Source organism: Camelus bactrianus, chromosome 10, assembly GCF_048773025.1.
Source record: "Camelus bactrianus isolate YW-2024 breed Bactrian camel chromosome 10, ASM4877302v1, whole genome shotgun sequence".
NCBI classification, from domain to species: domain Eukaryota; kingdom Metazoa; phylum Chordata; class Mammalia; order Artiodactyla; family Camelidae; genus Camelus; species Camelus bactrianus.
Window position 1 is genome coordinate 67,723,124 of NC_133548.1, and position 23,718 is coordinate 67,746,841.

Below are 23,718 nucleotides of genomic sequence, written 5' to 3' on the forward strand. Positions count from 1 at the left end.
TCTGTTTACAGTGATCTTAGTATTATTAGTGTAGCACCCTCTGTGTGTGTGATGCATATATAATTCACAAATGAAAATAAACACATATTGAAAATGCATTACGATTTGGAGACCTGAGGTGGGAGATCAGGGCTGACGGAAGTCGTGACGATTTGGTGCAGACTTTCGGCTGTTCTATTAAGGAGGAACTATGTTTCTCTGTAGGCTATAGGCAGCCATGAAAATTTCACACAAAAGAGTGAGCTGTAATCTAGGAAGTTAAATCCAGAGGCAATGTGCAATTTGAACAAAAGGAGTGAAAGACTAGAGTTCAAAAAAGAAATCAGAAAAAAAAAAATCAACAGGCTTATCAGTAAATTATTTTACCTATCTCTCTCCCAAACCAGGAGAAGACTTACTAAAATTCAGCCCTCGAGTGAGATGCCATCTCGTCTGAGGTGCCTGCCCTAATCGCGCTCACATCCGCCAGGTTGGTGAGCTGCCCCTCCAGACTCTCCAAATAGTTTCCTGAGCTTATTCCTTCCCCGAATGTGACACACAGAATGTGAATTTCTTGCTTATTTGTCTGACGTTTCCTCCATTACTTGCAATTCCTAAGGGTAGGAACTGGGACGTATTCATCACTGTATCCCAGATACGTTCTGCAGTGCCTGGAATACAGAAGCTACTCAGTAAGTTGCTGATGAATCTGAGACACTTCACTGTCTCCCTTGCTTCCAGCCATTCAGCAGCCTAATTCCTGCCTCTTCAGGTCTCAGCTTAGATAACACTTTCTCCAGAAAAGCGTGTCTCCATTCGCACAATCTCCTTTAATTATAATTGCATGTATAATTGTTCTTCCTATTAAGAGGATGGTTATTTCATTTGTCAAATCGGGGAAACAAGGTAAAGGTAGAGTTTTAAGTTCCTTCAGCATTAAAACTTGAATAGCCAGACTGTTCGGGGGAATATGCAAGAGGTCCTGTAGCATGAAGGTGATGACCCACACACTCAACCCAGATGACCTCTAACTAGCTTCTTAGCTCCGGGGCGAGGAAAGCCTCTGCAGAGATGCTCTCTTTCAAACCTGGGTTCTCTCCCCTGATCTGATTCGTAGCTACATCCTCAACCCTAGATTTGATGTAAAAAATCTATACGGTTCTCATTTCAAAGGAAGTATGTCCTGTTCAGAGAAAGTAAGTAGAGTCAAAAGCAAAGGGTACCGGTATCTGTGTCAGCTCCCGTGGTCCCACAGCCCCGGGTCAGCGTGATGCAGCGGCACTCTCTCTCGCCCAGTCCGCCTTTCACCGCGAGGAGGGCGGTACCTCTTCTTTCTGCTGTTCATGACTGGCTGCCAGCAGCACAGGGGCCATCATGCTTCTCCGGATGTCATTAGCTACCTTTCCTAAAGGCAAAATCACTGTTTTGATCTGTTGTTAGATCTCTTCTCTGTTTTATAAACATATCATCCTCACTTCTGATTTGTCCTCCTTTACTCATTTTGTTCCTTTTTTTTTCTAAAAAGCTTTCTTCTACCTATCCATTTTTTTTCAGATCCATAGCAAATCTTGTCCACTTGTTGCTGAATTCTTTCAAGTTTTATTGGTCTTCTTTTCTGAGCTGCCCAATAATCGTAGCCTGGTATATAATTTTGTCGCTCTGCAGTCCTTGTGTGAACAATTCAACTGTTAGAACTTTATGGACAGAGGTTGTCTCTTAAAATTTCCTTTACATCTTCTGTCATGTCTGGCATGACACAAGAAGTACAATAATCTTCAGCCCTACTGAGCAGACATTTCTGGTTTTAATGCTAGGCACGTGGTATGATTGTGCTTTCTTCACTTGAGACCATGCGCCTTTCTTTGGCCAATGAAATGTCGGAGTAGAAGTGCTGTGTGCCGCTTCCACGCAGCAACTGCAAAAGCCACAGTGTAGTTTGTCATATCCCTTTTTTTTTTTTTTTTTCCTATCTTGGTAACTGGGAAACCACTTCAGCCTGGATCCCAGAATGAAGGTTAATATATTGAAGAGCACTCCAGCTGACTCTCAATGGATGGCATCTGAAAGATGTCAGTTGCTCTTGGTACTTGGGAGAGCCAACTACCAATGTGATAACATAGGATCATAAACCTCAGATATTGGGCCAGATGAGTGAAAAAGCAATCAGAGAGAGCAGAGGAGACTTATATGGAACAGATGTGCACCTTCACTCTTGCCATGAGCAGAATCTTCCTCTTCTGTGGTACTTGCAAGAGTACGGATGCACAAAAGTCTTACATAACCATTAGTCCAAACCAAGTTAAACTGTCGTATTTGTAGGATAAAAATAGCCAAATATTGGAAATTTCATATAGTGCAAATAAACAGAAGTAGGACCAGGAGAAGAAAATAAGAAAGCTATAAGAAGAAATATGGCATCTTTGAATGAGCTATTGAATTTTATAGTATCTTATAAGAAAACCTGAATTTGCCTGAATATACCCAAGAGAGCTGGTAATATGCTAGAATTAATTTTTTACTATTGGACTAAATATTTTATCCATGACTAAGTCAAAACTAAAGAATCAAAAGCCATGAAAAACGGAAGTTTCTCATAGCCTTCAAATAAAGATCAGGTATTTTCCACAGTATACGAGGTCCTGCGTGATCTTGCTGTCTACCTCTCCAGCCTCACCCTGGGCCACTCCCCACTCCCCCTTTCCATCTGCCATCACACTTGGCCATTTGGTTCTTCTCGGTTTTGTGGTCTTTCCCATCTCAAGGCCTTTGCAAGTGCTGGTCCCTCTGCTTTCCCACACTCCGCCCAGTTGGCTCTCTCTCATCCCTCAGCTCTCAGCTCTCAGCTCAACGCTTTCCTCAGAATAGACTCCCCAAACACCCTAAATAGTTAAGATTTTCATAGTAAGAACTTTCCCTGGCACTCTCTACTTTTTCTTCTCTAAAATTTGTCATAAATTTTATGTAAAGTTTTGAGTAAATTTTCAATTCTGTCTACACACACCACAAAAGTGCAATAATTTGCATATATCACCAAGTTAACACTTTTGAAAAGCTAGTTAGATATAATTATGATAGTTTTCCATGTAAGGAAAGAGGTTAAGTAATGTCAGGATCACACACGTGGTCGTCAAGGCAGTGATTTGAACTCAACCCTCTCTGACTTTAAAGCACATGGTTCTAATTAACAATTAATTATTCTATGACATGATATCCACTATGATATGTACTAGAAAGAAATCCAGTCTGAAGGTCAGAGCATGGCAGCAGGTAAATGGGTAGTACTCCCAGATTAGTCGTCCACTTGGAAGGATCTAACCTAGGTTTTGTGGTGTCTGACAGGCAAGCCACACACAGAAATGGAGCATCCAGAAAATGGTCCTGAAATTTGGAGATCAGGACAGGCACCAAGCAGTTAGCAAGAAATTCCTGCAAGAGAGGCATAAGCACAATGGTAGATTGTGGTACTGGGCGGGTTAACAAGGCAGAGATCCAGTGATTAAGTGCAAGATGAAAACCAAAGCATTGCTCCAGGTCTAGGCAGAAACTCAAGGAAAAGTTTAGAGCCCAGAATATAGTAAGCATGCCCTGATACTGAATGTTAGAATTCTGGTTTGCATTTGTAAAATTTCTCCCTACCCACAACAGACTTCCACCTTACCTCTCCCTTACCATCCTACTCCAAGTTCAAGGATGTCTCAGCAGAATTAATATCCAGATCTGAAGATTCCAAATGTAGAAGAAACATAGTAATAGCATAGGAGAGAAGACAGATAAAGAGGCTGGAAATTGCAAAGAAATATTAATTCAGTATTCAGTTACCTAAGTAATTATGTTTGCAATAGCCAGACATGAGAATGTAAATCACATTTATTGTGTATTCAATTTTTCCTTTCCTAAGTTAGAAAAAAAGAGCCTATCTGATAAGGATTTGCAGTTTGAATCAGGAGACAGGCTGTTGGTTAAATGACACTGCCACTTGACAGATGAAAAGCATCATAGGATTCAAAATTCTTCACCCTCCAAGTGGATTGGTGGCCTAAAGTACAGGAGTGTTCATAAACTGTCTTTAAAAGGAGAATATAATATATTGCCTCCTGTCAGTGAGAAAGGACTTATCTTAAATCAAGAGCTGAAATACTCCCAGTATCTAAGATACGTTCATTTCTTTAAAGGAAGTGAATTTTTAAGCCAAACTTCTCACCGGCTAGATAGGAATTTATACCAATCAGTAAACTCCAGACATTTTTAAGATATTAACAGTCTGCACAAATTGTAGTAGTTTAGCTAGAGTTCAACCAAGTTTGACATTCTCACAAGAGAATATATATATATATATATATATATATATTTCAAATATATCTTTTTTGTAGCATGTGTATCTTCAGGATTGAAATGGAATAAATACATTATGTTCCATACTTATAGAAACTGAACACTATCTAAATAACGAACAGAATTTTTTTTGACCATCTTGGATGGTCTATACGACTTTATAGAGAACACTGTGTTTTCCAAATGTATCATTAGTGTCCCTCCTACAGGTAAATTACAGTCCAATTCTGTTTCTAGTTTGGCTTGCTTCTAACTTTGTCTCCCTTCTCACGCACTGTAAGTCAAATTTGATCCATATTGAGAACAGTGTGATGTTTTAAACTGATCTCTTTATTGATGACAATGTGTAAGTACAACTTCATAAGCAACACGCAGTAGCCTAGGATCTAATCCAGTTGTTAGAAGGTCATTGCCGTCAAAAATCATCAGTTCTGGGCTGACTGACAACATGAATACACATTTTGAAGTAACATACAGGATGTTGACAAACAGATTTAGTCACTACTCTTTTTTTTAATTTTATTTTATTGAGTTAGAGTCAGTTTACAATGTTGTGTCAATTACCAGCGTAGAGCACACTTTTTCAGTTGTACATGAACATATATATATTCATTGTCACATTCTTTTTCACCATGAGCTACCACAAGGTCTTGTATATATTTCCCTGTGCTATACAGTAAAATCTTGTTTATCTGTTCTATATATACCTGTCAGTATCTACAAATTTTGAATTCCTAGTCTGTACCTTCCCACCTCCCTCCCCCCGGCAACCACAAGTTTATATTCTATGTCTATGAGTCTGTTTCTGTTTTGTATTTACATTTGTCTTTTTCTTTTCTTTTCTTTTCTTTTCTTTTCTTTTCTTTTCTTTTCTTTTCTTTTCATTACTCTTGTACCTTAAATTGTTTAATACAATCATGTTGCCACAGAAAAACTATCCTTTTCAGGAATAGGAGGATCCAGTTCTAGGATTTTAAGTTCAGTGGGTTCACTGGTTTTCCACCAAAAGCAGCACAGACTGTGAAATCATCCTTCCTAAAAGAAGTCAGTCTAAATTCTCGTGTCGTATCAAATAAAACCACAACAGCTATTTCTATCATGTCTCACATTGCTTCAGTAGGTTAACACACTGGTGAAATAATGGGTTATATTTCAGGAGCAAAAGAGGGAGAAAAGGACAAAACTTCTAATTAAATTTGAAATCCATACATTTCTGGAGCAATGAATACACAGGAGAATATGGTAATCCTGAATGTCAAGCTCATTTTCACTAAACTTCTAAAAAATTTTAATTATGCTTTAATTGTTCACCTTTTTGTAAGACTCAAGGTCCACTTTTAAGAAACGTCTCGAAAGAAACCAAATGCAAACTCAGATATCACGTTTCAATGCTTAAAAAGTGCACTGTGAGCAGCCGGGGTTTCAGGTGTCAGGTGACATTTTCTCGCCCTTGCTGCACGGGCTGCGCTGCAGAGAAACCGCCATAAATCATCTCGAGGCTGTATACAATTAATTTCACGTTCTGGACTTGTCCTCCTCTGTGTTTTTATGCTGTTTCTTTTTATATGTGATTTTTGAGGTCACTCTTGGTTTGAGGTGAAATACCCAAGCTTAATATTAAAATATCGCTGGGTGATATTTTAGTGTAAGTTTTCATAACCAAATTCAGGGTCACCTTTTTTTCCCCACAAGTTTTAAAATTAACTGTCATAAAAGTGTCAAAAGAAAAATAACCTGTACCTCCCTAACCCTTTTAAATATAAGAAGACATTAAATGGGTTTATTGCAGAATTTCTTGAAGGGCAAAATATTTCTACTATTACTGCATATTTTCACAGTGATCTTTTATTGTATTTATTATTACCTTGGAAGTGGTTTCTGATTTCATCAGAGTTTCTTACCACTTAGCTGATTTGCAATAAAACAGGAAAAAAAAAACCTTTTTAATAATTTTCAGACTAGCTATTCTTCCAGACGGGAGTCTGCGGATCCTAAATGCTTCTAAAACAGATGAGGGAAAGTACGTTTGCCGAGGGGAAAATGTCTTTGGTTCTGCTGAAATCGTAGCTTCAGTATCTGTGAAAGGTAAGAACATGTGACTAAGTGTTTTATAAGCATAGTTTCATGGCCTTATCAGAAGGTGGATGTATACAATGTGCACTTACGTGTGTTTGCACGTACGTGTGTGCATGCTCCTGTTGATAAATTACATCGTAAACGTTAGAACTACACAGTCAAATGGTCCCTTTCCATTACTTAGGGGACCATGAAGAAAGGAACACCTTGTTGGTAGAAATTTGAATATTCTGCTCTGAACAAACTATGTAAGAGGATAAAGAAAGTTTTCTTAAGTTTTCATCTGTGTCTTAAAATTTTAAAGTATGCCAACAGTATAAAATATTTTCCTGTACCAAGATTAATTTTAGCACCAATCAGCCGTATTACTTTGTTACCACTTCAACGGGGGATTTGGGGCAAAAGGAGTAGCAGAAAGAGGACATGAACATGTGACGTTGGAATAAACATCAGATGAGCGGATACCAGAGCTGCCCTTTGATGTCTACATCGATGGAATTTTTAATATACTGTCCCTTTTAGTATTATAAATATTGCTGCTTAAATGTTCCTGTTACTTTCTAGTTCTAAAGTGAACTCAATTCCAAGTCTGGAACCTTCTTTTGAGACTACGTGTCGTTGTTTAGTATTAAGAAACTCTCATATCTCAGGCAGTCTCTTCAATTGACAAATGAATATTTTTCACAACTGAAGTGTACCATTGATTAATTTTTGCATGCGTGCATGTAGTATATAATGAATCATGCTTTGGCCACAAAATAGAGAAATGTTATCTTTTCTCTTTTTTTTAGATATAGAACTATAACTAAAATAGTCGGTGCTCTGATATTTTAGAAAAGAGGCAAACATCCACTGAAGGAAGGAACATGATTTTAAAAACGTCTTCTCTTAAAGCATACATCACGGGAATCCAATTCAGCCTTCCAGCCCGGGTCTCATTCCTTATGTGTGTTTAACAATCTTTTTCATAATCAGGCAATGCTGGATGCACAGACTTAAAAAAAAAATAATGGCAAAACGTTTTCTGATAATCACGAGTTAAATGAAATACTTAGTTATTCAGAGCATTCCATTTCTCACAAAGTTTAAACTGCAGTGTGCTGTGATCATTCGTCTTCTCTGATAAAGCCAGAATTCAAAATGCCACACAAAATATCTGACTCCCAGAATGTTAATATTTACACTGGCACTCCTTCCTGATACTGCTCTTCCCTCTCAAAGACTTCTCAGAAGGATGCTGCGTATTAAAGGATCTTATCAGTGGCTAACAATGGTGCTTCATCAGACCATGCTATTGCTGACAATAGAGCTGGATAAGGTACATTAGGCTAATTTTTAATCATTTGTGTCAGTCTTCTTGAAGTATCTACAATCAGGAATCTAATTAGGAAAAAGGACAAAATCAAAACCCTGTTTCCATCACCTCCCTACTTTATTTTAAAAAAATCACATTGCAGTTTTTTGATCATTAGCTTAAATACCCCTTAGGTGTGCAGTTGGTATTAGTTGTGATTGTTTTAAAGGTGCTCTCAGCCCAGTAAAAATGGATCTATTGTTTTTTTTAAATGTAACTGAATCATTAAGTGGTTAACAGAAACGTTTTATTTTTTTTTCCTCAAAAAAACATTTCTACTAAATATTTTGCCTTTCTTTGGATCTCATTTAAAACATCCACAATCTATCAAAAGTGGTATTTCAGAATCAGCCAGAGATACCTCTGCTGCTCTGCTGTTTATAAGAAGGTTTCCTAAATTGTAAAGCAAATACAAACTGATATAGTAGTAGTAATGTATTTTTATCTCTGTCAAGATAGTATTTTGAGAGGAGATGCTTCCTATAACCTTTAAAGAAGTGAACTCACTTGAATTATTCCTCCTTAGATGCGAAGCCTTTTTTGTTGTAAAAATCCTTTCATTTACACTCGATGATCCTTGAAGGTGGGCAAGGAGGCTACGGTTTCTTTCTTCTAATATTCCTCCTCCAGAATGCCACAGGCTGGATGCACAGACTTAAAAAAAAAATAATGGCAAAAATGTTTTCTGATAATCACGAGTTAAATGGAATATTTCGTTAATCGGAACATTCCAATTCTCACCAAGTTTAAACCGCAGTGCTCTGTGATCATCTGTCTTCTCTGATAAAGCCGGAATTCAGAACGCCGCATGCAATATCTGACTTTCTAGTTATATGGTTGTTCCTCTTGTTTATCCAAACTGACTTCTTAATAGGAACAGGGACTTTTCAATCATCAGTCCCCTACAAATGCAGAATAAAATGCCCTACCATACAAAAAGCTAATACTTCAATTAATAAGAATTTACTGAAAGATACGTATCTGGAGCAACTATGTTACATACATTCCTCGTTTAAGTTTTTCTCTATAATTTAAAGTACAGAATGCAGGGAAATACTGCGTGTTATGTTAATTAATGTGTTTTTATTTCTCTAGAACCTACAAGAATAGAGCTTACTCCTAAAAGGACAGAGTTAACCGTGGGAGAAAGCATCGTCCTTAATTGCAAAGCAATTCACGATGCTAGTTTGGATGTCACTTTCCACTGGACACTGAAAGGACAACCTATCGATTTCGAGAAGGAAGGTGGACACTTTGAAAGCATCAGGGCCGTAAGTTAACACAATTTTATTTTTTGTGTCAAAATAATTTTAGCAATGTAAACTCAGATGTAGAAACTTTCTTGTCTATGAAATGCTGAGGAAAAAATCAGAAAGAAATCAATTTGATTCAAGCAATAACTTTCTTTCATTATTTTATACTATATCAAACTGAAAGAAATACTTATTGTAAAACCCCTAGTAAGAAATCAGGAATACTTCATCATGCAAATCAGTTTTTTGGGTTTTTTTTGTCACTTTTATTTGTTTGATTAAGACTGTCGGTATTTACACCTTAGTTCTCAAAAGCAATGTGGCTACATAAATTGGTTAGTGTTACTTGAAGCATTCTTAATAATTATGATACAATAAATAAATGAAGTAAGTGTGTCTGTTGTACTCCTGAGGCAATAGGAATTTTGGGAGATTCTTTATAATCTCTCACAGGCCATAAAGTTTAAACATGCAATCCAAAGTCAGAAATGCACATGAACCTTAGATAAACATTCACAGACGTGCTCATTTCTCACTGCTAAATCTTCCTTGCAGTATCTTCTTTTATGTTATATATCTATATGGCAATCAACTAAACGTAGTAAGAAATCTTTTGAACCAAATCCTATAGGACGATCGCAGTGTCTTAATTTAATAGAGAAGTGCGGGGAAAAAAAGAAAGACATTTCTCCCTCACTGATTTGTTTAAGACATAAAAGAGTAACTTAATGACAGAGGGAGAGAAAGATGGGTGGAACTAGGGTGACAAAGAGATTTTGGCTGCAACATCCCTTCTATATTGGTTAAAGAGATGGCTCCAAATACAATTTATGCCTACAAATCCAACTTAAAATGCTGCCACATACGTGTTAATATCACTGTATTCTTCACTAAACAATTTGAGAAGCACTGGAAAACCACAGCTATAGTGAACTGAAACATATAAAACTCAGTTTGGATTGAATTTTATTTTAAAAGTAGTATGATACAATGGAAAAAGTCCTAGACCCAGAGTCAGGAGTTTTCTGGATCAAGCCCCAGCTCAGTCCTTAATTAACTTGCCTAGACACTGCTCTCATAGAGAAGTAAAGTAAAGGAGTTGGACCAGATAATTTCCAAGAACCCTTTTCAATCTAGAATTTGATAAATTTACATTAGTAGAAGATTAAAGATGAACTCTCTTTGTTGTAGTTGCCAATGTAACCAAAATTAAACATTTTCTTTTAAATGATTCCTTTCATCCTGATTTACTTTGCAATTAATGAGAGAGACTATATAAATAAGAAACAATTACCAACTGCATTTGCATTGTTCCAATCTCATTACATAAATTAGTTTTAATTATTAATGATTATGTTATACACAAAATATTTAGAGCATGTTTCATTAAATTCATTTGCTTCTAATTTGTGATTTTCCTTTTTTCTTTACCTGGAATTGATCATTCCTTCAAGATTGTGAACAAATTTTACTCTATGAATGTCATAAAACAAAACCAGAAAAATATGATGCAAAACTATTACATTTGAAAACAGAAAAAAAATACCCTCAAAAATATATCTTCTTGCTGTACACCAGAAATGAACACAACATTGTAAATTGACTATGCCTCAATAAAAATTGTTATAAATATGCTATTAGAGACCAATAAAATATTGGCATGAGAGACTATTTCAAATTGAGGTCATGTGTCTTCCCCTACTCCTTCTTTTTCATAATAAAAGAATCCTGTTTTCATAATTATTCAAGGCATACACTCAGAAGAATCAGAAAATATTGTGAAATCACTCTTAACCAACAGACTCAGAGGCATTAAAATATATATATATATAGATCTTCCTAGTCTAATCTGTAAACATTTATTTTAAGTGATCAGATATATAAAGTAAAAATATGTCAAAGATAAACTTTGGTTTTTCTTCAAAGTAGCAGACCCCCTCTTTATTTTAAAATACCAGTAAAGAAATGAATGGCCCCAGTAAAAAGTTTATGGACACTTGTTTTTGTCTCTTAGACATCACCACTTTAGTTTCACGTCTTTCACTTGTATCAATAAATACCTTTAACCCTTTCTATAAGGTTGGCAGTTAATACCTGTCATATCTTTCCTTACACATATGATGTTCTTGCACTTGAGATGTTCAAAACTGACTCCTTACTCCATGCAAACCCATTTTGCTACAAGTCATTATAAATTAGTCTCTGTAGACAGTGTTAATAAACTATAGAATAGAAGAATAAATCAAATTATTATACTGATAAATGAGAAAAATATTTAGCTTTAAGGTAATTAGGATTTATCACTTCAGTATATTTAGAATAGTTAATAGAAATATGTATGTGTTTTTAAATATTTGGAAACTACAAAACTGAAAAATATAAAAGAAATTGTCTACTCCCTTTTCCCCAATCACTTCAAACATTGACTGGGTCCTGGCTGGCTTCAAGGAGAGAATTCTCTCTTCAGTTCTCTCACTGGAGAGAATACCATTTTGTGACTTTGAAAAGTCAGAGAGAAAAAAGAAAAACATTGTGTCCTCATCCTGTCTTTCTCCTTGTGAAACACTACATCCGAGAAATAACGTGTTTTAGAATGTGTTTAGAAGAGGGTAGAATGTGTTTAGAAAAGGGTAGAAAGTGTTAGAAAGAAAGGAGGCCTGGGAGGGCCTCTGGACTTGTGGATCCCTTCTGTCTGAGAGGCCAAGTGAAGACTCTGGGAACTAGAGGGGCAGGCCAGGGCTCAGAAGAGAGCTTCGTCAGTTGATCTGTGGCTTGCTTTGAATTTCAAAGGAGAGCCATTGAAGTGACCTTAGAGGTCTAGTCTGGCCAAGAAGAATAAGAAGCCAAATGGGATATGGGACTTAAGCAAGAACAGAGTGTGCCTTTGGCGCGCTCTCTAGATTATCTGCCCCATGCCACTAACCCACCAGTGGGTGACTGAATGAGGGGGAATAAGAGGAGGAAGGGGGGTATACTTTTTAAGCACATTAACACTGCGTCGTGTCAAATGAGTCAAACAAATCTCCGGAAAAATCAAAAAGATATCAGTGGTGTTAATGTTTTCCATCTTGTAATGCCAAAATACAGCTTCGTGAAGTTCTCAACTTCTCAGCTAGTTGTACTTATGTCTTTTATACACAGCTATTGGCTTGTAGATAAAGCTCTAGGCACATTTTTATGTGTAGCTTTTATAACATCTATAGACAAGGTACATTTATGTTTTAAATACAATAGTGCTTCTGGACTGCATTTCAAGACAGTGAATAAATAAACATATAATCACATTGGGTTAAAAAAATAATAGCTATTACTTTGAAATCTGTAATAAAAGGCTTTCTATTTCTCTTACCCTCTTTCCTTAGGCCATGTTTTACAAACCCAGCAATTTAACTGATTTTTCGAGTGAATCCATTACTGATGCCATTGTTTAAAGGGTCCAAAGAATCAATTAGTCTGTAAACATTTGATCCAATTCACCCAAATCACTTTTTTGGCAATGATATGAATTAACTGAAGGTGGCAAATTAATGAGGCTCTATTCTTAAGACTTTAATTTCGATTCAGTTTTACAAGCTATGTGCTGTGGGGGTCCCAGGTAAAACCCTGAGAGAGCACAATTTAAGGGGAGAGACAGCAGAGTCGGCTAGGGATCTGCTATCACAGTGCTGTCACCAGAGAACTCTGTGCCTGTGGCTGGCCATAAGGAGGATTTGGTATTTGAACTGGACCTAGATTTGGTAGGATTTTGTCCGGTGGTTAGGAGAAGAAACTACATTTCAGACAGAGTGACCAGACGAAGCAGTGACAGAAAGGCAGAGGGTTTAGAGCACGTCTCAGGAACAGTGAGGAACCCCTGGCCCTGCCAGCGTAGTGAGGACACAAAAGTAGACACCCGATTAGTCAATATTTGTGGAATACATTGAAAGGAGAGCAGCAGAGGCCTCATTGTAAAAGGCACTGATTTCCAGGTCGTGGAATTTGGGTTGCAGCAGCAGGGGGCTGTGTGACTCAGATTTGTTTTTTAGGAAGATAATTCTGACAGCTTTGTGGAGCAGGGGTTGAACAGCGTGCAAATTTCTAATTCATTCCAGCCAGGTTAAGCAGAGGTTACACTATAAGCTTCGGCCTTAAACAAATCACTCTGTTATCAGATAAAACACTTACAGCTGTGCTTTGACACAGTTGTTTACGCTGGTCAGAACTCTTTGAGAAGCTCTGAATACCTTCAGGGTGTCTGAACAGCACCCGAGGGGGGCCATGTAGCCCTAAAGCCAAAGTCTTAATGGAGGACTGTGATGGGTCATTGTTTTTCAGATAGTGGAATCCCTAGTTACTCCTTCAGGATATAAACTGGTTTTAATCCTTACAATACCTAAAGATCAGTTACACTAAACATCACAGAAGTTCGTAATTTGCTTCTTTTGGGCAAAGAAAAAAAAAAAATCAAACAATGAGCTAAAGAGGAACTGCCCTTTCCATTGTGAGCTCTCCAAACATGCTAAAATCCAACTAATGCATGACCAAGTCGAAGGGTCCTTCATACTAACTCAATCCTCTGGTTATAACAAAACACTCAGGAAAGCAAAACAGGGATATTTGACCCCATTTTTTAATGAGGAAACTGAAGTGTAAGACTTTCCCAGGCCACATGACTACTAAATTGGGTTAACAATATTAAATATAGTGTGATTTTTAAACTGTTATGTTGATTCTCCTTTGTAAAGCTTAGCCTCTCCACATTCATTGACCCTTATGTGTCCAGCCTTTGTCTATAAACTGTGGGAAATAAAAATAAAGGAAAGATTTGGTTCTGATCTTTAGTAAATATAAAGATGAATTAGAACATAAATAAATTTGGAAAAATATGACCATAAGAAAAATTTTATAGTAATTTTTAATTACAGCCAACTATTGTTGGAAGCCAGAAAAGAAAGAGATCAACGTGAATTTTTGTCATTGAGGAAAAAAGCAAGGAGAAAAATTAATTTAGCACCTACTATATGCCAAGAATTCAGCTAATATATATATATATATATATATATATAAACATAATAATTCATCAATGCCTTATAACAATTATATAAAGAAATGTTATTTGAGGAGAAGGTGCTTCCTGAACTAGACCTCAAAGGATGGGTATCATTAGGGTAGGAAAAGAGGAAAGAGAAAGACCCCTTAAGATGGGGAAATGTATTAAGACATTAATCTCTCAGGGTTCTGAGGGATCTTGGAGATTGAGTTTGTCTTAGGTTGAAACATAAATCTTCTATTGGTGTCATCAGTGTGGGCTGTAATCCTATTAGTAATGAGGAACTCACTCCTCTGAAGAAGTCCATTCCATTACCAGCTGTTACTGAGTCCAAGCTTGTACTGCTTGCTGTACAACAGGCCAGTAGATAGAGAGACGGGGCACTGGGGCAAGGAATAGCGCCTTTATTCAGAAAGCCAGCAGACTGAGAAGATGGGAGACTAGGGTCCCAAAGAACCATCTCACCTGAGTTAGAATTGAGGCTTCTTTTATACTAAAAGGGTAGGGGGTGTGGCTGGTTGTTGCAGACCTCGTGGTACAGGAATCCTTTGTCCTTGCAGTAAGTCTGGTCACAATGTTCCTGTAAGCCTCCAGAAAGACAAAGGTTATTCTCTGTTCTGCATTTTTTACCTCTATATGAATGGAAAAGTGTTATACCTTTAAATGTCAGAGCTTTGAGAATGGGCTATCATGCATATGTACTTCAGGCAACATCCTTTTACAAAGGTGAAGAGCCAGCATGACTCAGCACAGGCCACAGAGCCCAAGGGTCAGAGCCCAAGGAGTAGATCCAAGATGGAGTCAGCTTTGTTCTTCTCTGTTACACAATCAGATCTGAATGTCAGAAAGTTGGACAGTAGGAGTAATTATGATCATCTGTATACCAAGCATAGGAATCGTAAGGGAACATGCCTGATTCATATCTTTGGTTTCTGTGGAGTAGTAAGTAGATTGAAAGGGACCAGAATATAAACTCCTTAATACCTTAAGGATTTTACATTAGCTGAATAGTCCTAGTTTATGTCAGTCTTCTTATTATGGTTACTTCCATTCCTAGTTTATCTTTTTAAGAAGTAACATCTACTAAGAAGTAAAAGTCTCAGAACAGAAGACAGTAAGTGCTCAACTGGCACAATTCTCTTTCCTGATGGATAAATGTTAATGTTGTAAAAATGAAGGCAATCACTGGACATGCTGCCAGGGTTTACTAAGGCACAAAGCTCTGAGGACCTTGAGAGCGTTCGCTGCATCTTATTTTTTCATCAATGTCTTGGAGGCACTTCATAACTAATCAGAAAATGTACGAAAGGGCAGAGGATAAATAGCTCTGCCCAAGGCGCACGTTCTCCTTGGCCCATTCTGCTTACAAGTAATGTTCGTGCTTCCAAGTAGTCTGGCCTCCTGGACACTGAGCCCTCCTCCTCCCTGCTTGGAAAGGGGCTTGACCACCCTCATACTCAGTTTCTTGCCTCCTGGATCTTTGTCTTGTTCTGAATCCTGGTAATTCACCAATTGTCCATTCTCCGCTGTAATCTTTTGATTGCCACGTATTTACTTTATAACAGTCCTCCCCTAGTCTTTCCCCTAATTTAACAAATCATTTTGTCATTTTAATAGGACAGAATAGTAGAGCAACCACCAACCAAAGCTTGAGGACTAAAAAGCAGAAAGGTTACACTCACTCAAAGACCTTAGAATTTTCAGATCATTCCAGGAAAGTGTCCCACATCCGTTCTCCCTGCTTGTCTGTGTCAGAGAACATGCTTCCATCTCAGAGTTATAGTAGTTCTTAACGGCAAAAGAAGAACGCCAATTTTTTAAAGTAAGTGCATGTTTCATTTAGCCCCATGAGCATGACAAAGCAAGCCATTAAAATTCGTGATTCCATAACATTTTGTGCATTTGTGAAATAAAGTAAACTATAGGGTCCCTAGAAGCAGAGGCTAATTGCCGTTTTATTTTTTATCACTTTGTACTGTGGAAGTCTATATAACAGCCACTCTGTCAATATTTGTTGAATAAAAGTAAAAACTTGATTTAAAACATTTTCTCAGCTTAGCCAACTACTGCATTTCAGAGGTTTTAATACAATTAAGTAATGCATATAATTCTACTAAAACCTTTTACTGAAACAGCATAGTTTATTCTCTTGTTTTTTTTTCCTTTATACACAGAATTGGACATTCACTTTAGTGCAGCTTGGAACTGAATATTATTATCTCTCTATTATTGAGAGATCCTAATTCCTAGGGTTTTCATCTGAATAATCTGTGGGCCACAGTACCGTCAGGAGCACAGCTGGAGACTAGAAACACCACATTGATTATCCTCCTCCATTCTTCCTCTCATTTGCCGATGGTCACACAAAACAAAATTAAAGTGTGCCTCTTCACTTTTTGTAGTTTGTCAAATGTGGTAAAATCAGGTAATGCCACGTAGGTTATCACATATAAAAAGACAGTTGTAGCTGCCTGAGTCACTGGTTTCACTTTGTTAATTTAAATGTAGTCCATCAAAGCAAACCTTCTCGGTCTGGTATTTTGGTGAGGATATAGAGTATTTTTGTTCATTTAGAGGCTCCATTTTTGATAGCCATTTTATCTGTATGACATATTTACATAACATTATGGGCAATTTGAAAAGTTACCCGTTTCTGTGTGATGTGCAGAACTTTTTGTTATTTTGGGGGGAAGGGAGAGAGAAAAATAAAGCTTCTTGATAAAGGCAATTTTAGTGTTGGCCATGCTGAGAAAATTCAGATCGATAGCCTGTGTTCTGTGATCGCTGAGAGGATAAAAGTGCCATACTTCCCAGAGATTGTCATCAGAGGCAGCTGAGATGTCTCCGGTTATTGGATTGGGAAAAGTGGGGACTGGGAAATAGAAAACACTTCTTACCTCCTTATATAATTTGCTTTCCTAGATTATAAACTCCAAATATTAAATATGCTTTTAGCTCGCTAACTCTAGTAATTATAAGTGCTGATGAGTTTCTAACTTCATTTTTTTTTCCTTTTGGAAGTTTTGTTTTTATCCAAAATTATTTCTCCATTTCATGAATATATTAACTGAGAATGGATTTCTATAATAGTATATTCTTCTTGAGTTGGTTATTTTTAATCCAATCAAAGGAGGAATTTAATCTGAAATGAAGTGCTTATGTCTTTGGGAATAAGACCATTGGTAGGTAGGTTTTGTCAACCATTGTTACTGTTTTTACCTTTGACCATGAAGCCTGTCTGATTTATTTCAGTGATGCTTATTAAACAAAACTCCTACCTCATTCTAAGTGATTTTCAGCAGTGAACTACTTACTTAGACGACTTAGTCATTCTAATATGCACAATAAACCTCTAATATAAATTTTCATACAAAATAAACCTCCAAATATTTTGAGTTTTAGTTCAGAATTTCCATTGTATTTATTCATTATGACTCCAAATTTCTATTAATTATCCTATAATTGTACATTGAAGAATAATCAGTGGATCTTGACTCTAGAACTACTTCCCCATCCCAGTCTGACAGTCTTATTTTTATGAGAATCTTTATAAATTATATATGTACTAAACAGTTTAGAAGGAATAAATGAATTACTAGATAAAGTATCAAATGTTCAAGTCAAGTTACTGAAATGGATGCCTAAATTACCTTCAGAATCTAATAATTATCTTTTCTCAGTGCTCCAGTTTTGCATATAATCAGTGTTTGCTTTAATTTATTTCTTAGGAGGTTGTTATTAAAATTTTGATAATTAAAAAAATATACCTTGATCTCCCTGTTGTTGCCTTGTACTCCTCTCGCATTCATTATTCATATTGATTCACGAGCCTGTTTAAATGAATTGACTTAGGAAAGATAACTGTATCAGTTTAAGTGAGGATACCAGAGGCCACTGGAGTAGAAGCCGTGGAGTGTTGCCCAGATTGTCCTTTCAGGACTGAGGCGCTTCTTCCCTCAGCCACGGCAAGTACTGGCAGCTGATGGTTCTCAGCTGAATCCCTCTGTGGGAATGGCCGTCAGCCAAGGACAGTCGTCTGGCCCAAGTTATGCCCCAGCCTCAACTGTAACCAAGAGTAAGGGTGACGAACGCATAGGGATGGTTCTGAAGGCTGAGTCCCCTGCTGCAAAATGACACAATTCTGAAGGGTCACCCCAGCTGCAGAGTTCCCTGTGGGATAAGCTGAGGCCTTTGTTGTGACGGCATCAGAGTTAAACATCCCCTCTACTCAACTCTGCTTTCTTTGTCTTCCTCCTCAATGCCGATCCCAAAGGCATTCCCTAAGAGAGTCTCCATTTCAGAATCTGTTTCTCTGAAACTCTGACCTAAGACAGCCATAATGGCAAATGGCATCACTGAGAAAGCACCAGAAGCAGGTATGAGTAATGATAAAAAGTGACAATGATAGTTCTCATCCATTAAATGCCTGCTAAATAGCTTGCAACGTGATAAATTTTTCAAGTGTAATTCCTTTAACTGCCCGTAAATATCCTATTATGTAGGAATTGGTTTTGTCTTCATTTGGGGGCTTTGTTTTTGACAGAAAAAGAAACAAATTCAGAAAGATAAGCAACTTTTTTTCAAATTTAAGCAACTGTTGTACAGGAGAGTTATTATTCAAACCAATTCTGCAGTCCAATACAACACTATGCCCCAATGTATTTTAACAAACCCATAGAATATCTATAACTGTTTGGAGAGATAACATTTAAAATTTTCTTCTTTCTCAATAAGTGTAATGTTAAATTATATCATCTTGTGAATAAGGTAGATAAATATCTTTTATCCGTTTTAGAATTTGTGGCTCAATTATTCTCATGGCTGATAAGATTTTATCCATTCATCTAAAGTCATTCACTCCTACAAAGTTTATGACTTTGTGGTGACATTTACACTATGCAAGTACTTTTTTCTAGTGTTTGTAAACTTTACTATCATAAGAAATCTCCTGTCCCTTTCCCAAAAATATTCAAAGGCAACCCTACAAATCTTCAATGTATAGATAATCATTTTGGAATACATTTGAACTGTTTTATTATCTGATTAAGACCTAGGCTAAAACATACAAATAGAATTTCACATCATGAAGAGAACTTTTGCCCTTCCTCGCTCATATTTATGATTTGATTTGATTCCCATGACACTGTGAGTCAGGCAAATTATATAAATGAAGAAACTGAGCCCCAGGAAGGAAGAGGGGTGAAGGGCCTCACTGCTGCTATCCGGAGCACGACAGGCACATTTATGGGAGAGCTACCACTATCATTTTAGTTTCTTGAGCTTAAAAGACCATTGCCATGAATGATATTCCAGATCTGGTTTCATGAACCAAGATATGAAGAACTGAAACTAGCTATCATTCTTCACTGTGGTATTTTAAAAACTGAAGGCAGAAAGAGATTGTGTTTTTTCTCTGCAATCTCATCTCTTTAGCTGGACAGCTCAGCCCATTTTAACCATAGTTACTTGATCGCTATTAAAACTTTTTTTTTTAGACTCTTAAAAATTTTTATTTTCCTTCCAGTTTTATTAAGGTATAACTGACATACAATATTATATTAGTTGTAGGTGTACAACGTGATGATTTGATATGTGTATGTACTATAAAATTATTAACACAGTAAATTTGGCTCACTTCCATCATTTCATATAGTTACTATTTTATTTTTGTGATAAAAATTTTTAAGATTTGCTCTCTTACCAACTTTCAAATACATGATACAGTAGGCTTCATTACCATCATCCTGCTGTACATTATAGTCCCAGAACGTACTTATCTTATTCCTGGAAGTTTACATATTTTAACCCCCTTCTTTTATTCTTTTTACTTTGACCATATTTCTTTTCTCCATCTAATCATTCAATCAATAAATACTCATCTAGAACTTATTTTGTGCCAGAGATTTTGCTAGGGAATAAAATCTATAGTCTAGTGAAGAAGATACACATTCATTACACAACAGGTCAAACACATAATAATAATAAAATCATAAACTCATGGAGAATAAACTGTAATTATCAAAATAATATGTTCTGTAAGATCAAATCACCAAATTGTTTTTTAAAACATCCTCCCATAAAAGTAACTGAGAGTAAATTGAAAAACATCTCAAAATATCCTACTACATTTGCCTTTGCCTCTTCAGATGGTCTGTGGGTGTGTTTTCCCATTAATTAGAGCTCACTCTTCTGGCTGGTGTAATTGTCTCATTTTAGAATGTGAGAACCCCTTTTCATCAACTTCCCTTTTTAGTCTTTTGATGATTCTCTCGAAATGAATTGCAATGTGTGACATTGCTTCTGCTGCTCAAGTTCAGACCAAGAGCATAGAGCGTAAAGGTCTCAGCCATTCTTCTGAAGAAAATATTCAGTTTCCACAATTGAGACATTTTAAATCATATCTGTTCTTACTATGTTCCTTACAGAATGGTTGGTTTCACGTGAGTTTTTAGCCACCAAAATCCAGTTTTGAAGTGAGATAGCTGGTAAGGCTTCAGATGCTTCCCTTTGCCTCAACCCTAGGACTCACGGTGCTTCTGTTGCACCTTTCCCATCCCTCCACCAGAGCAGGTCCCATATTCTATTGTAAATATTGCTTGATTCTTTTCCTTCTAGACTTTACATTTCCAGAAGTTAGGAACATGTTCATTTTCTGAATTCACATGGTATCTGGTGCCAATTAAAGACTAAATAAATATTTGTAGAGTTGCTAAAGGAATCAGTGAGGGTAGGAGTGTATGCACTCAAAACTAGCCATTTAGAGTAGGCCACTTAGAAACAAATGTTGGCTGTAATATGTAAATAGCATTTTAAATTCTTTGTTACCCAAGAAAAGTTTCTAACTTCTATAATAATCATTGAAAATGCCAGTGATCAAATTTATTCATTTTGCTTCACTTAAACATTTAAATATTTTTGATATTGGGCAAAAAGGAATTGTTTTCTCTGGAAGTAATCATCACAGGAGTTCTTAATAAAAAAGAAATATAGAGTGGATTCTGGTTATCCTGTTGAAGCAATGCTAATATGTTTTATAGGGTTTTATTTTGTTATTTTAAAAAGAATGCCATCCATGTTATCTGTGTATCCAGGGGATATAATTTAACCTGCAGAGTGATGAAATGCACAGTATAATAAGACCCTCAATACTAGAGTTTTTACTTTGCAGGAATAATATATAATAGAAGACTATTCTTTTATTTTCTGAAAGCCTTGGCAAATAAAAGGCCGTCCTTATTATCTAACACCATGTAAGGTTTAGGATTTTGATAAGCAAACATGGTTCATTATTTTATTTTGAAATACTACGGATATGTAAGTATTGTTTTAGACTGACTCCTGTATTATTTCTCACAGTAATTGTCAAGGAGCTGGGCATTTGAAAGGCCATTATTTTCAAGACATCTTTGAAATTCTACCTTTATTTCACAATTTCTCTTTCTGCATCTGTTTTGTATTAAGTTCTAAAGGGTGCCTAAGTGTTATGATATGTTTAGCTTTTAGCTTTTCAGAATCCTCTAGTTTCTCTCATGGACTATTTTTATCATATTACAATATAAAAGTGAACTTCAGGAGTCTAGAATTCATAACTCAGTAGGTTGTCTCTCAAAGATGTTTCCTTTCTGGGAAAAGGAGAAAGAGGAAATTTTAGAAATAACTATTGGACTATTATCATCCACTTCCTTTCTTCACCTGATACCCCTTATATAAGGGAAGTGGAAAGGATCAAATTAGAGAGTTTGGAAAGCATGACATCATGATTTTTAAGGAATAACTGATGTTTTTATAGAATATGTGTCAGTGTACAGTAGATGATCTGAATTTATCTCAGTTCTACAAAGATTTACTGAGCATTTATATACTAGGCACCTGTCCAGGAACTGAGAATTCTGTAGCAATTAATAACAGACATTCTATGGGAGGTGTATGACTGCAACTGAGACAGAGCACTGCCTTTGAGGAGCTTAGAGTCTTACAGAGGAGCAGACATATAAACCAATATGTGGAGAGAGCAGTGTAAGAAATATGTTCGAGGAGCTTGGTCCAAGTTACACATCATCCAAACTGGAAACAGAGCAGATTTCCTAAACCAAATAAGACCCAAGCCTATTCTTCGAGGAGAAAAAGAGTATTGCAGGCAAAGCAGGGAGAAGAAACAAAGAGGGAAAGACTTTCCAGGTAGAGACTATGAGGAAAACAGGAAAGACAAAAGTCTACCCAATTCCATTAAGAAGTGGTGATCTTACAGTTAAAGTAAACCTCATCTAGTATATTGCTATAGTCCTTCTCTTTCAAAGAAAGCTTCTCATATCATCAGTGAAAGTTACACAAATGGCCATGGTTATTCTTGGTTCCAATTATAGCATGTTACATATTCTTAGCAAAAGTAAAGCTGCCAGATATTTCCAAATTAAATCCAGAGATAAATTGTTGCTTAGCATAAGTATATGTGTTTTACATAAATTTACATGTTGCTTGAAGCTTTCTGTGGGGTATATAAAAAAGAAATTAATGATTACAGTGTTAAGATTCAATATTCAGGGTCATCGAGATAAATCCCTGAGAAGCACCATGTGATTTTTTTCAGGAGACTTCTTATTCTTTTAGAAGCAGCTCTAAGAATTTAATGCAGCTTAAAAAAAAAGCAGGGGCTAAAATCAAAATTTCTACTTTCTTTCACATTTATTCCTTGACTACATTATATATTTTTGAAAACAAGAATCATCCTTATTTTGCTAACGATTGCCAGTACCTGGCATCATGTCTAGTGAATTACTTGCTAAATTAGTTATTATATAAATAAATACAATTTTACAGTTTTCCATATAGTCACTTTCTGAATTTCTTTGCCCATCTGCTAAACTACCACACCAAAAAAAAAAAGAAAGAGAGAAAGAAAGAAATACACCAATATCAGGAAAAATTTTAATACATTTATTCACTTTACAAAAGCTTAATGATTACCTGTAATATATATATAGCAAAATTTCAGGGAAGAAACCATATGGTCGAGTAAAACATGATCTCTCCCTTCTAGAAATCTGAATCTAGACAGTTGAACAACTACTGAATGTGATCAATGTTGTCAGTATTGAGACATTATACTGTTGAGAAAAATAAACTCTGGAGGAGAAACTTGAATTGTTGACCCAGTATGTCACTGGCAGAAATACTTGTTCATAAGAATTAATGTTCAGTTGAATTCAACTAAGATTATTACTAAAGGTTTATCAATCAACTAGTATAAGGCAAGGTAATAAAAAACCTTTCTGAGAATTTTTAAATTACCCTAAAATCAAACCATTTTTCATCATATACCTTACACCTCTATAAAACCAAAATAATGTTTTAGTTTTACAAAAAATTTTAAGCAAAATTAGCTAAAATAATTTAGAACACATTAATTGTGAAGCTACAACACTGTACTCAACAGTCCAAGAATTTCATAAGAAGCCAAACTAAAACTATAAAATACTGTATTTTATCCCTTTTAACTGCTGATAGCATATGAATACATGTGGCATATTGACAAAATTTGTTTTAAGGTACTCATTAGGTATAGCGGTAGTATTTCCTAAAAGCATTTCTGAAACCTGAATGCTAATTACCAGTATCCACCACTTAAGAAGTAAGAAATACTGGAGGGCCTTTGGCTTTCCCTGAAGTAAGGGACCTGTGACGCGCTTTGTTTACTG

At 36.2% G+C, this 23,718-nt stretch overlaps 1 protein-coding gene across 1 annotated transcript in view; it reads left to right on the forward strand.

Moving 5' to 3' along the window:
• Window positions 1-23,718, forward strand: part of CNTN5 (contactin 5) — a 1,016,845-nt gene that overhangs the window by 877,322 nt on the left and 115,805 nt on the right. Inside the window, exons 14-15 of the mRNA XM_074372920.1 lie at window positions 6,269-6,396; window positions 8,837-9,012. Of these exons, the coding sequence (XP_074229021.1) occupies window positions 6,269-6,396; window positions 8,837-9,012 (304 nt within the window). The remainder of the gene's footprint in view (window positions 1-6,268; window positions 6,397-8,836; window positions 9,013-23,718) is intronic.